Source organism: Oryctolagus cuniculus, chromosome 7 (genome assembly GCF_964237555.1).
Source record: "Oryctolagus cuniculus chromosome 7, mOryCun1.1, whole genome shotgun sequence".
Taxonomy (NCBI): domain Eukaryota; kingdom Metazoa; phylum Chordata; class Mammalia; order Lagomorpha; family Leporidae; genus Oryctolagus; species Oryctolagus cuniculus.
In genome coordinates, this window is record NC_091438.1 from 32,070,416 (window position 1) to 32,085,003 (window position 14,588).

Here is a 14,588-nt window from a genome sequence, read left to right on the forward strand (position 1 = left end):
TGTGTGTGTGTGTGCAAATTGTTGAAATCTTGACTTAGTATAGAGTTGGTCTTCTGTGTACAAACTTAATTGAAAATGAATCTTAATCAAGAAATCTACTAATGAAGTAACACCTTGACAGTAGGGGCTCCATTTTGGAGCACCTGACACTCCATCCTGAGAAAACATTCCCCATCCCCACCATGAGACTCTGGTCTGAAACTATGATCTGAAGCACTCAGACAACAGCAGTCCACTACCTCACACTTGGCAACCTGCATCACACTTAGCAAAGCATAGAAACCCCCTAGCATGATTGCTCAAGCTTGGAAGCAGACAGGCTGCACCTGGGTTCATGATAAAAATGTAATGTGTCTATGTCCTACATATGATTTAAGCCAATACCTGTCAAGATTATAATTGAAATTGTTAAGATTGTAATTGGTATTGTCAAGATTATAATGGATACTAGTTTCACATAGGTTTTAGGTTAGCTTGACTCTGGTAGTCTTGTATTCCCCCCTGATCCTAGCAACCATGTATTTCCCTCCTTATTTTGTGTTTTTTTGCCCCTAAAAACTGTTGCTTTGGACTTCAGAGTGGAGAGTTCTTTAGGGCATGAGCTTGCTCTCCACTGCCGGCAATAAAGGACCATCAAATTTTATCAGTGTGTGGTGCTTCTTTGTTTGCACTTGCTCAGGTACAACACTGGGAAGGGGAGAGGGAGGATGGGATGGGGTAGGAGTGTGGCTGGGAGGGCGAGTATGGTGGGAAGAATAACTATATTCCTAAAGTTGTACATATGAAATGTTAATTCCTTAAAATAATTAATTAAAAAAAGAATAAGTAAGCCACCATGACACTCACAGAGGAACACAGCAACATCTCAATATTATAATGTGAAGATGAAGAGATTGAGGAAATGCCAGAAATAGAATTCAGAAAATTAATCATAAGATTACTCACAAAAATCAGAAACAAATCCATGATCTAAAGAAAACCATACATGACATGAATGAAAATTTTTCCCAAGAAACTGAGAATATAAAGATAAATTAAAATGAAGTTTTAGAAATGAAGAATTCAATGGAGCAAATAAAAAATGTGGTGGAAATCTTAACAGCAGACATGATGAGGCAGAAGAAAGAATATCCAAAGTAGAAGGCAAATCCTTGGAAATCTTATAGTCAGACAAAAAGAAACAATAAAATAGAAAACTTAAAAACAGTGTTGTAGATCTTTGGGATACTATCAAATGACCCAACATATGTGTCTTAGGAATGTCTGAAGACATGGAAAAAGGGGAACAGAAAGCCTATTCAGTGAAATAATTACAGAAATTTTCCCCAATTTGGAGACAGAAAGGGATATTCAAATAGAGAAAGCACATAGAACTGCTAACAAACATTACCAGAACAGACCCTTACCATGACACATTGTAGTCAAACTTTCCACAGTAAAATATAAACAAAAGCTTCTAAAATGGGCATGAGAGAAATGACAGATCACTTTCAGAAAATCGCCACTTAGACTCATAGCTGACTTCTCATCAGAAACTACAGGCCACAAAGGAATGGCTGATATAGTCCAAGTCTTAAAAGAAAAAAGCTGTCAACCCAGAATGCTGTGCCCTGCAAAGCTCTCATTTATGAATGAAGGTGAAATAAAGACCTTCCATAACAAGCAGAAACTGAAAGAATTTGTTGACACTCATCCAGGCTTATAGAAGATGCTTAAGGATGTACTACACACTGAAACAAAGAAAGACAGCCATTATTATGAATGAGAAAGCAGAAAACCACCAATAGAAATCCAAAGGAAATCCAAAGTAGACAGTAGCAGTATTTACAGAAAAATGACAGGGTCAGGTCGCTACTTATCAATAGCCACCTTGAATGTAAATGGCCTCAGTTCTCTATTTAAAAGATACAGATTGGCTGAATGGATTGAAAAACAAGACCAATATATATGCTGCTTACAAGAAACACATCTCACCAACAAAGATACATGCAGACTGAAAGTGAAAGGATGGAAAAAGATAGTCCATGCTAGCAGAAGCCAAAAAAGAGCTGGTGTTGCCATCTTAATATCCGACAAAATAGACTTTAACATAACGAATGTTAAAAGAGATGAAGAAGGGCACTATGTAATGATTAAGGGATCAATCTGACAGGAAGATGTGACTATAATAAATGCATATGCACCCAATTATAGGACTCCTGGCTATGTAAAAAATGTTAATACACCTAAAGGGAGATGTAGAGTCCAATACAATAGTAACAGAAGACTTCAATATCCCACTCTCAACAATGAACAGATCAACCAGACAGAAAATCAACCAGGAAATAACAGAGCTAATTGACACTATAGACTAAATGTACCTAGCAGATATCTACAGAAACTTTCACCCCATAGAGGAGCAATACACATTATTCTTATCAGTGCAAGGAACATTCTCTAGGATATGCCATATGCTAGACCACAAAGCAAATATCAGCAAATTCAATAAAATTGAAATCAATCCATGCACCTTCTCAGACCATAATGGAATGAAACTAGAAATAAACAACTCAAGAATCTCTAGAACACATGTAAACACATGGAGACTGAAGAACATGCTCCTGAATGAACAGTGTGTCATAGAAGAAATCAAAAGAGAAATAAAAAAATTTAAGGAAACAAATGAAGATGACAATATATCATATCAAAATTTATGGGATATAGCCAAAATGGTGTTAAAAGGGAAGTTCATAGCAATCGGTGCCTACATGAAGAAACTAAAAAGGTAACAAACAAATGAGCTATCAGTGCATCTCAAGGACCTAGAACATCAACAACAAACCAAATCCAAAACTAGTAGGAAAAAAGAAATAATTAAAATTAGAGAAGAAATAAACAAATTGAAACAAAAAATACAGAAAATCAGTGAAATGAAAATCTGGGTTTTTGAAAATTAAACAAAATTGATACACCATTGGTGCAACTAACCAAAAGAAAAAAAATACCCAAATCAATAAAATCAGAGATGGGATGGCTGCGGGTGGGAGGGAGGGTATGGGGGGAAAAGCCACAACAATGCAAAAATTGCACTATGTAAATTTACATTTATTAAATAAAAAAAGAAATGTAACAACAGATACCACAGAAATAAAAAGAATCATCAGAAATTACTACAAAGAACCATATGCAAACAAACTAGAAAACCTAGAAGAAATGGATAGATTCCTAGAAAGACACAATCTACCATAATTAAGTAATGAAACATAAAAAGACAGGAATTGAATCAGTAATAAAGACACTCCTAACAAAGAAAACATCAGAACTGGATGGCACCACTGCTGAATTCTACCAGACATTTAAAGAAGAACTAATTCCAATTCTTTTCAATTTATTCGAAAGAAGGAGAGAATTTTCTCAAACTCCTTATGAAGCCTGATTCATCTTAATACCCAAATTTGGAAAGATGAAACAGAGAAAGAGAAATATAGACCAATATCCCTGATGAACATAGATGGAAAAAATCCTCAGCAAAATATTATCCAATTGAATCCAACAGCACATCAGAAAGATCATCTACCCAGACCAAGTGAGATTTATCCCAGGTATGCAGGGTTGGTTAAACATTTGCAAATCAATTGATGTGATACATCACATTAACAAACTGAAGAGCAAAAATCATATGGTTATCTCAATAGATACAGAAAAAGCACTTGATAAAATACAACACCCTTTCATGATGAAAACTCTACGAAAATTGAGTATAGAAGGAACATTCCTCAACAGAAACAAAGCATTTATAAGAAACCCATGGCCAGCATCCTATTGAATGGGGAAAAGTTGGAAACATTCCCACAGAGATCTGGTACCAGCGAAGGATGCACACTCTCACCAATGCTATTTAACATAGTTCTGGAAGTCTTAGCCAAAGCCATTAGTCGGGAAAAAGAAATCAAAGGGATACAAATTGGTAAGGAGGAAGTCAAATTATCCTTATTTGCAGATGACACGATTCTATACATAGGGGATCTAAAAGACTCCACTAAGAGGCTATTGGAACTCATTGAAAAGTTTGGTAAAGTAGCAGGACATAGAATCAATATACAAAAATCAATATATTTGTATACACAAATAATGCCATGGCTGAGAAAGAACTTCTAAGATCAATCCCATTCACAATAGTTTAAAAAAATCGAATATCTTGGAATAAATTTAACCAAGTATGTCAAAGTTCTCTATGATGAGAATTACAAAACATTAAAGAAAGAAATAGAAGATACCAAAAATATAGAAAAACATTCCATGTTCATGGATTGGAAGAATCAATATAATCAAAATGTCCATACTACTGAAAGCAATTTATAGATTCAATGCAATACCAATCAAAATACCATGGGCATTCTTCTAAGATGTAGAAAAAATGATGTTGAAATTCATATGGAAACACAGGAGACCCTGGATAGCTAAAGCCATCTTGTACAACAAAAACAAAGCCAAAAGCATCACAATATCTGATTTCAAGACATACTACAGGACAATCATAATCAAAACATCCTGGTATTGGTACAAAAATAGATGGATAGACCAATGGAACAGAATGGAAAAGCCAGAAGTTAATCCAGGCATCTACAACCAATTGATCTTTGACAAAGGCACTAAAACCAATCCCTGGCATAAGGACAGTATTTTCAAAAAATGGTTCTGGGAAAGCTATATTTCCAAATGCAGAAGTATGAAGCAAGACCCATACCTTACAACTTATACAAAAAGTGTCTCAAAATGGATTAGTGAACTAAATGTATGACCATATATATTCAAATTATTAGAGAACACTGGAGAAATCTTACAAGATATAGGCATAGGCAAAGAGTTCTTGGAAAAGACCCCAGAGGCACAGGCAATCAAAGCTAGCATTGAAAAATGAGATTACATAAAATTGAGAATCTTCTGCACTGCAAAAGAAACACTCAGCAAACTGAAGACGCAACTAACAAAATGAGAGACATTATTTGCAAACTAGACAGCTGAAAAAGGATTAATAACCAAAACATTTATAGAGAGATCATGAAACTCAACAGCAACAAAACAAACAACCCAGTGATGAAATGGGCAAAGGACTTAAAGAGACATTTTTCAAAAGAGGAAATCCAAATGGCCAACAGACATATGAAAAAATGCTCAGGATCACTAGCATCAGATAAATGCAAATCAAAACCAAAATGAGGTTTCACATCACCCCCGTTAAAATGGCTTTCATAGAAAAATCAACAAATAACAAACTGGTGAGGATGTAGAGGAAAAGGTACCATAATCCACTGTTGTTGGGAATGTAAACTGGTAAAGCCACTGTGGAACACAGTATGGAGATACCTCAGAAATCTGATATAGACCTACTATATGACCCAGCCATCCCACTCATGGGAAATTACCCAAGGAAATGAAATCAGCAAATAAAAGAGTTATCTGTACCTCCATGTTTATAGCAACTCAATTCACAATAGCTAAGACATAGAATCAATCCAAATGCCTGTCAACCAAAGACTGGATAAAGAAATTATGGAATATGTACACCATGGAATACTACACAGCATTAAAAAAATAATCTGGTCATTTGCAACAAAATGGATGAATCCGGAAAACATACTTAGAGAAACAAGCCAGTCCAAAAGGGACAATTACCATATGTTCTCCCTGACCCATGATAACTAATAGAGCACCTAAAAGGCTACCTATAGAAGTGAAACTTACATTTTTAGAAGCAATGACTTTTAACAGCCTTTGTCTTGATTGTTGAGAAATTTTTGTTTTTTCGTACTATTTGTTGAACTCTTTACTTATCCCAGAGTTAATCATGTGTATAATGTTAATTGAAATTAAACCTAGTATGAAATAAGGTGGGAATAAGAAAAGGAGGATGAAGAGTGGTGGGAATGTGCGTGGGAAGGGGGCACAGTAGGAAGAACCATCATGTTCCTAAAGTTGTAATTAGGAAGTGTGTGAAGTTTGTAACTGTAAAGCTGTGTAAGTCTGTATACATTCCTACAGACATGCTTCTAAGGATACAGTTTAAAAACTTGCCATGGCACCCCAAATCCTCTTAAGCTGGGGGGTACATTAGCATTTTAAGTGTTAAAGTGAGCGTAGGGATAAGATTAAGTGTTAAAATGATCATATAGATAGAATGGAGGCTATTCTTATGTCTCATAAGTTATCGTTATGTCTTAGTGATAACGAAAGATGCATCATTCTTGGATTATTCTTTAAAGTCAATTAAATTTCTCAAAAAAAAAAAAAAAGAATGCATGAAAGGAAATGAAATTAACTTTGAGATGCCAGGTTTGTCTGGACTGTTGAGAAACAATTTTTTTTTCATAAAATTTATTGAACTCTTTACTTAGTATAGAGATAAACTTCTGTGTGAAAAGTTAATTGACAATCTTAGTAAAAATCTTAGTAAAAAATAAGACTGGGAATAGGAGAAAGAAGAGAAAGAGGGATGGGATTGCGGGTGGGAGGGTGGGCACAATGCGAAGAATCACTATGTTCCTAAAGTTGAACTTACGAAATGCATGAAGTTTGTATTCCTTAAATAGAAGGTTTCTTTAAAAGTTGCTAGGCCAGCGCTGTGGCTCACTTGGCTAATCCTCTGCCTGTGGTGCTGGCACCCTGGATTCTAGTCCCAGTTGGGGTGCCGGGTTCTAGTCCCAGTTGCTTCTCTTCCAGTCCAGCTCTCTGCTGTGGCCCAGGAGGGCAGTGGAGGATGGCCCAAGTGCTTGGGGCCCTGCACCCGCACGGGAGACCGGGAGGAAGCACCCAGCTCCTGGCTTCGGATCGGCACAGTGACAGCTGTGGCGGCCATTAGGGGAGTAAAACTATGGAAGCAAGACCTTTCCCTCTGTCTCTCTCTCTCTCTCTGTCTCTGTCTCTCTCTCTCTCTCTCTCTCTCACTGTCTAACTCTGCCTGGAAAAAAAATAAATAAATAAAAATTTTAAAAAGTTGCTGTATACTGTTCACGATTTTCTGTCCATATCCTGCCTGAAATAACTATGACTGTTTATAAAGAAAATCTTTAATAAAGATGGATACAGCTTGAAAAAAAAATGTTGGGTAACTTAAATATACACAATAAAATAATAATAAAATCCGAACTCTGCCCCGTGGCTCATCAGATCTGGATCCCACCTATGTGTTCTCCCCTTACTGACTTTAATCACAATGGTGCCCTTTCTAATCCTCGATTTGTACCAAGCCCCTTTATAGCTCAAGAATTTCATGCTTGCAGATCATTCTACTTGGATTCTTCTCTCCTTACTCTTTATGTTGTGGTTCCTTTTTGTACTGTAAGCCTCAGCATAAATATCACCCCTCAAAATTGCCTTCTAGATGCTCCCATTAAATGAGCTGCTGTCTCTGCCCCTGGTCGTTCTTTCTCACATGATCCTGTTCATTCCCTTCATCATTCTTAGCATATAATGCACAACTTTTTATCGTTCATTTCCCCCTAGGAGAGTGCAATTTTTTATACTTCCACAGCATCATAAATGTTCATGAAATATTTGTAATGAATTAATAAATATGTCATTCTTTTGTATCACTTGCTAGAACATTTCAGGAATTTCTCTTTAAGAATTGCCATTAGAGCCGGCACCGCGGCTCACTAGGCTAATCCTCTGCCTGCCGCGCCAGCACCCCAGGTTCTAGTCCCAGTCAGGGCGCCGGATTCTGTCCTGGTTGCTTCTCTTCCAGTCCAGCTTGCTGCTGTGGCCCGGGAAAGGCAGTGGAGGATGGCCCAAGTGCTTGGGCCCTGCACCCGCCTGGGAGACCAGGAGAAGCACCTGGCTCCTGGCTTCGGATCAGCGCAGTGCACCGGCCGTGATGGCCATTAGGGGGTGAACCAATGGAAAAGGAAGACCTTTCTCTCTGTCTCTCTCTCTCTCACTGTCCACTCTGCCTGCCCCCCCCCCAAAAAAAGAATTGCCATTAGAGACAATTAAGTTTTCATGTATTCATGTAAGGAAAAATAAGTACTGTTTTATAATCTTAGACTATCATTCCTAGGGTTTGTAATTTGGTTACTTTTTGTCTAATTCTCTTTTCTTTTGTTATAGTAATACCACAGATTGGGTCATTTATAAATAGCATGGTTTTATTCAGCTCATGGCTCTGGACATCCAAGATCAGGGGGCTGTTTGTTGAGGGTCTTCTGACTAGTGGAGACCCCCTGTAGTGTCCTGCTGTGACACAGGGCATCAGAGGGTTAGATAGAGCAAGCTTGATGACTTAGGATTCTTTCTCTTCTCATAAAGTCATTAATAACATCATGGGGTCCCACTCTCACCACTTCATATAACCCAAATTATCCCCAAGAGGTCCAACTTCCAAATACCACTATCATATGACTTTGGGCATTAAGGAGCCCACATGCGATGTCCAGAGGATATATCCAAATCAAAACACTTTCGTTTAATGTCTTCAAATACTTTTGCTTCATCCTATCCTTTTCCTTTTCTTAACTTAGTATAGTACTGACTCACACTTGCATTGTCACACTAGAAGTGGCAGACGATTTCCGAACCAAGCAACCACCATGGAAAAACCCGGAGCCACAGAGGTGCTCACACTGAGGAAGACCCTTGGCCAGTTCCCCATCTGTGTGGTCTTGACATTTTCACCCCAAGCTTGATTAAATTTGAGTATGTCTTATTTTGTGCCTCACTGTAACCTTCCCTGGTGCACGTCACAGCATCCATTGCATTTCCTTGCTCCAACAAGTTTTCATGTCTTTGCTACATTTGAAGTCTGGTCAAAGACAGGGCAGCAAATCGTTCCTGATGTCATTTACTCACATTTATCTGCTATTATATGTATGACATGCATGTTATGAGTGCTTCATGTTAATTAATTCTTGACATTAATTGGCAAAAGTTAGTATTAATTGCCAGAAGTTGAGTTATCTTTGGGACAAATTCCTTTTTACACCCATGCATAATCACACAGATTAAGACCCCTTGCTCATCACCTGTGCTGAGGCTGCAGGCCGTAGAGTGCATGATTGAATCGTGAGTTCAGGATCTTTTCTAGGTGGTTATTTGTTGAGGCGGTAGTTATTATCTTCTTGAGGAAAGTATTGAACCGAGTGAAAAGTAAACTATCCATGGGATACCCATTATCCCAAACACGATGTAAGATCCATGATCCTCGCCTAGTACTGAGAAATACCTGAGGGAAACAGAGTAGTATTATTTTATTCATTAACCAGTTAAGAATGTTGGCTGTTGAGGGAGTGAAATACTTTGCATTGATCACCATGCTGTACTTTGACAAAGCTGCCTACTGTTTTTAGAAAAATGGCTGCATCTATGATATCACATTTATTAATGAAAAATAAAAGGTTTCACTCTTCAGTCTGTATGCTTCTGAATAACTTTTTAAAAAATACTAAATATGAATATGGCTGTACAACGAAGGTTTGAATTTAGAAGTGAATTTAACTATTATATAATCAATATGAATTAATAACTATTAATAATTAATATGAATTAACTATCATATATTATTTACTTCAAAGTAAAAGCATATATTAAAAACGTTAATCAAACTGTTCAGGACTATGATGTCTTGCTTAACTGAATGCAACCAATATTACTTTTCAAATAATTAAATAATATATTTGGACACTTTTCTGCATTCTGATGCAATTTGGTAATACACTGATTTGTTTGATTATTGGTAGTTTTGCAATCTTCAGGTGATCACGTTGAATCTCAGTTTTTATGTGTCAAATCTGGGAAGTAAAACATAGATTACATGGGTGCTAGTGACCAGGAATTTACCCCTGTAAGTACTTATTAAAATTTAAAAACTAAATCCACTGTAAGTGATTTAGTTATAATTTCTGCTAAAAGTTGATGATAAATGATAAATAAAGTAACTAAACACAAGGAGAATATCTGAAGATCTAGTAGATTGGATTTTCCATCAATTAGGTCCTCATTAAATGTGATCAGGAAACAGACCTGTTTGGCTACATGACTCAGCTCCACGGCAATATCCACTCCAGAATTCCCAATGCCAACCACAATGATTCTCTTTTCTGAAAACTCCTCAGGACTTTTGTATTCCCGACTGTGAAAATAATAGCCTTTAAATTTTTCAATGCCTGTGTTGGAAGAAGAGAAATTCTTACTGGAGGTACTTTTTTGGTCTGATGTTGTGACTCAGTGAGTTAAGCCTCTACTTGTGATGCCAGCATCCCAGATGGGAGCCAGTTTGAGTCTTGGCTGCTCCACTTCCAATCCATCTCTCTGCTAACGCACCTGGGAAAGCAGCAGAGGACAGCCCATGTGCTTGGGTCACAGCCACTGATGTGGAAGACCTGGATGGAGTTCCAGGCTCCTGGCATCTGCTTGATGCAGCCCCAGCTGTTGCTGCCATGGGGAGTGAACCAGTAGAACAAAGATTCTCTTGCTCCTTCTCTCTCTCTCCCTTTCTCTATGGCTGCAACTCTGACTTTTAAGTATATAAATAAAGAAGTCTTAAAAAAGAAGTATTTTTCACCAGATGGACTATACATAGAGAATAATCTGAAAGACCATGCCTTTGAATTTGGGTCAGTGAGTTGAATATCAACCTCTGTCCTCTGTTTTTTTTTTTTTTTTTTTGACAGGCAGAGTGGACAGTGAGAGAGAGAAACAGAGAGATCCGAAGGCAGGAGCCAGGTGCTTCTCCTGGTCTCCCATGGGGTGCAGGGCCCAAGGACCTGGGCCATCCTCCACTGCACTCCCTGACCACAGCAGAGAGCTGGCCTGGAAGAGGGGCAACCGGGACAGAATCCGGCGCCCCGACCGGGACTAGAACCCGGTGTGCCGGCGCCGCAAGGCGGAGGATTAGCCTAGCGAGCCGCGGCACCGGCCTTCAACCTCTGCTCTAAAACTACCCTTGAAGCTCAGGGAAAGAGGATATAAACTCAGAATTAGCCACCTTGGATTCCAGACATAGACTAGTAACCTTATAAAGTATTTAGTGAATGATATATCTGTCTGCTTTGGACCTACTCAAAATCGAAATTTCTCAACAATGTTATTCTGATTTAATTTTGTTCATAATCACATTGTCCTGTATAATTTGAAGCAATATAAGAAGCAGGAAACTGGTTTCTGTTTTGTTTTGTTTCTCTATTCTCTAACAAGATTATAAGACCTTTCTTTGTCATTTTGACATCTCTCTGCCTTCCTAGTACCTAAAGTCCCCGTGCTGTCCCTGGCTGTGCTGAGGACTTCATAAGAGACCTCAATCTGTGTCTGAAATCCTCCAACATTGTTGCATTCTGTACAAGTTTATGTCTTCCTCCCTGAAATCTATCCAAGTAAACATATCCCATGGGGCTCTCTATAGGGAATGTCTCTCAGCCAGGAAGCAAATCAAAAAGAAGCTGATAAGTAAATAAGTATATAATGGTTATTAATGGAATCCATAGATTATATGATAATTAATATAATGATTTTCAGTATACATTGCATTTTAACATTCAGAAAAAGACATTTTTGTTTTACAAAAGATTGTGTTGGTGTGTAAACATAACACGGCTACTTAGCTGAATAACCGAAATCCAAGTATAAATCTCTTGATTTCCATCCAGGACCCTTCTATTTTTGGTTGGCCTCAGTCTCAAGGAGTGTCTCCTGATGGCTTGTTAGGCGCCATGGGAAGGCTCTAAGATTAGGCCACTAAAGCAACTAAGGGAAATGGAGAGCAAAGGCAGCAGATGTAAGGGGACAGGACTTGGTTAGTTGGGGAGGATGTTTAAAGTAATAGTCTTCTCTGAGATGGAGAATTGAAAGGGAGCAGTAAGTTTCTTGCTTCTTGTGTTATCATTTGTCCCTTATTTTATTAATTTCATTTTCTATTGGAGAAAGTGAGATTAAATGAATGAACATAAAACTAAAATGAATATGGGCTAATTTTTGTTACATCTTAAAGACTAGATGAAACTACTGTAAATAAAAAACAGAAGTTGTAGGGACGGCTCTGTGGTGTAGCAGGTAAAGCTGTCGCTTGCAGCACTGGCATCCATTGAGGACCTTGGTTCAAGTCCCTGCTGCTTCACTTCAATCCAGCTCCCTGATAATGTGTCTGGGAAAGCCATGAAAGATGGCGGAAATCCTTGGCAGACCTGAATGAATCTCCTGGTTCCTGGTTTCAGCCTGGCCCCACCCAAACTGTTGTAGCCATTTGCACATGAATTTTATGACTAAAGTTAGTAAAATTTCTCTGATAACTCTCAAAAGTAAAAAACTAACTGCTCTATATTTTGTTAACAAATAGGGAAATTTCACTAACTCTAGTCATAAAATTCACGTGCAAGGACGGCGCCCCGGTTCACTAGGCTAATCCTCCGCCTGCGGCGCTGGCACACCGGGTTCTAGTCCTGGTCAGGGCACCGGATTCTGTCCCGGTTGCCCCTCTTCCAGGCCAGCTCTCTGCTGTGGCCAGGGAGTGCAGTGGAGGATGGCCCAAGTACTTGGGCCCTGCACCCCATGGGAGACCAGGAGAAGCACCTGGCTCCTGCCATCAGATCAGCGCAGTGCGCAGGTCGCAGCGCGTCGGCCGTGGCAGCCGTTGGAGGGTGAACCAACCGCAAAAAAGGAAGACTTTTCTCTCTGTCTCTCTCTCTCACTGTCCACTCTGCCTGTCAAAAAAAAAAAATCATGTGCAATTATTTTTCCGTATAAATTATTTGGAATGTACATTGGCAGCAAAGAGAGTCTTAGTGACATACCTGGGAAGGACTGAAGTGGTAAGTAAGGGTCCGTGTGATGCCCACTGCACACCAAGATCCCATCAAAGACCAGAGTCTCCTGTTTCCCATCACTCTCCACAATAACATCCCATTGTCCACTGAAAGAAAAATCTGGATGCTTTCTAACACTCCTCACTTCGGTCTGAAATCAAGGGCACAAGCATAGATGATACTGTATCATAATCCTCATGTTTGCACTCTCCCTCCAATCCCATAAATGTGCATAACACCACACATCTGAAGTAGTCACATTCATTCAATTCCCATCCCTGGTTACCTTCAGAGTGATTTTTGTGTGGGTAAAATTTTAGAATATTACGGATATTCATCAAAAATGTAGTTTTCCATAGTAATAGAAAAGTTGAAACTTAACTGTGAAATAAAAAAACTAATTGAAATACTATTTCCTTCCAAGAAGACTTCTAAAATATAGTAGTCTTTGTATTTTTCATATTTTAGCCCAGACTTATTCATTTTTGGCAGATTTGGCTTTCAAGTTTCAGGGAAGAATTAATGCTGTATCATAATTACAGAGATGAATTGTGATTGTATGAGTTGGGAGTGGGGGTGGTAGATAGAATATGAGGACAACATGGATCTGAAAAATTCATTCTTGTGTTGTTTATATGATTTAGTTTTTGTTGTACAAGCAAGGTAATTTGGTTCAATTATTATTGCCATTCTTCAAAGTCATTAAACATTTTGAATTTAAGGCTAAGAGAGAGAGCTCTTCCCTTATCACACCAAAATATTATCAGTATAGGTTCTGCTGAGCAAAATTCTACAACCCCACATTCAAGTGAAGATTTTAAAACTTCAATTTGCTATAAGCAATTATTTTCTAGGGTAGACACTCCCTAATGATGTTTTTCTCTGATCATAGGAAGGATGCCAAATATAACTTCCATGGATGCACAGGTGAGTGTGTTTGCACACATGCCCTTATAAGCACACTTACTATGCAATAATTCATTTAGTTTTTACCTTAAAACGGATGTAGCTCAAGAGGTCAAAGTGTTTGGCATACATCTTAAAGTAGTCCATGACTTTGGAGTTGTGCATGTAGTTGGGAAAATGATCAGGTATAGGGAAGTCACTGAAGCACATCATCTCCTTGGAAGTATTGATGGTCACAGATTTGTAGATGCTAGGCATTTTCTCTGAAGTATTTCTCTATAGAAGAAAGTCTTTCTTAATAAAATAAACCTTGCATTAACAAGAGAATCAAAGTACAAACACTTCAGTGAAGAAAAATCATCTCAGGTATCATACACCACTATATTTCCTTTTATTTTCTTCATGAATATTTTCTACTTCACTCCCCTCTCTGCTAAGCAAAAAAGTTACACTGAATAAACAGTAAGATTTATATCTGACTTCTCAAAAGAAATTATGAGAGCAGAAACAATGGAATGATATATAAAATTTGTTGAAAGAACAGGTTACTAAAATTTGTTAAAGATTTACTTATTTGTTTGAAAGTCAAAGTTACAGAGAGAGGGACAGACAGCCAGAGAGAGATATCATTCATGTTCTGGTTCACTTTCTAGATGGCCACAAAGACCAGTACTGGGCTAGGCTGAATCCAAGGGACAGGAGCTTCTTCTGGATCTTTCACATGGGTGTTGGGGGCCAAGTACTTGGTCCATCTTCTGCTGCTTTTCCCAGGCTATTAGCAGGGAGCTGGATCAGAGGTGGAGCAGCCAGGACACGAACCGGCTCCCACATGGGATGTTGGCATTGTGTGTAATGACTTTACCCACTACACCACCATGCCAGCCCCTAGAATAAGAACTCTGTACCTAGGAAAAG

General features: G+C 38.4%; 1 protein-coding gene across 1 annotated transcript in view; it reads right to left on the bottom strand.

Moving 5' to 3' along the window:
- LOC100353031 (flavin-containing monooxygenase 5-like) overlaps positions 1–14,588 on the bottom strand; it is a 41,939-nt gene that overhangs the window by 20,588 nt on the left and 6,763 nt on the right. The window contains exons 2-5 of the mRNA XM_008264144.4: positions 13,761–13,949; positions 12,756–12,918; positions 9,994–10,136; positions 8,997–9,196 (exon numbers count right to left, since the gene is read on the bottom strand). Coding sequence (XP_008262366.4) covers positions 8,997–9,196; positions 9,994–10,136; positions 12,756–12,918; positions 13,761–13,949 — 695 coding nt within the window. The remainder of the gene's footprint in view (positions 1–8,996; positions 9,197–9,993; positions 10,137–12,755; positions 12,919–13,760; positions 13,950–14,588) is intronic.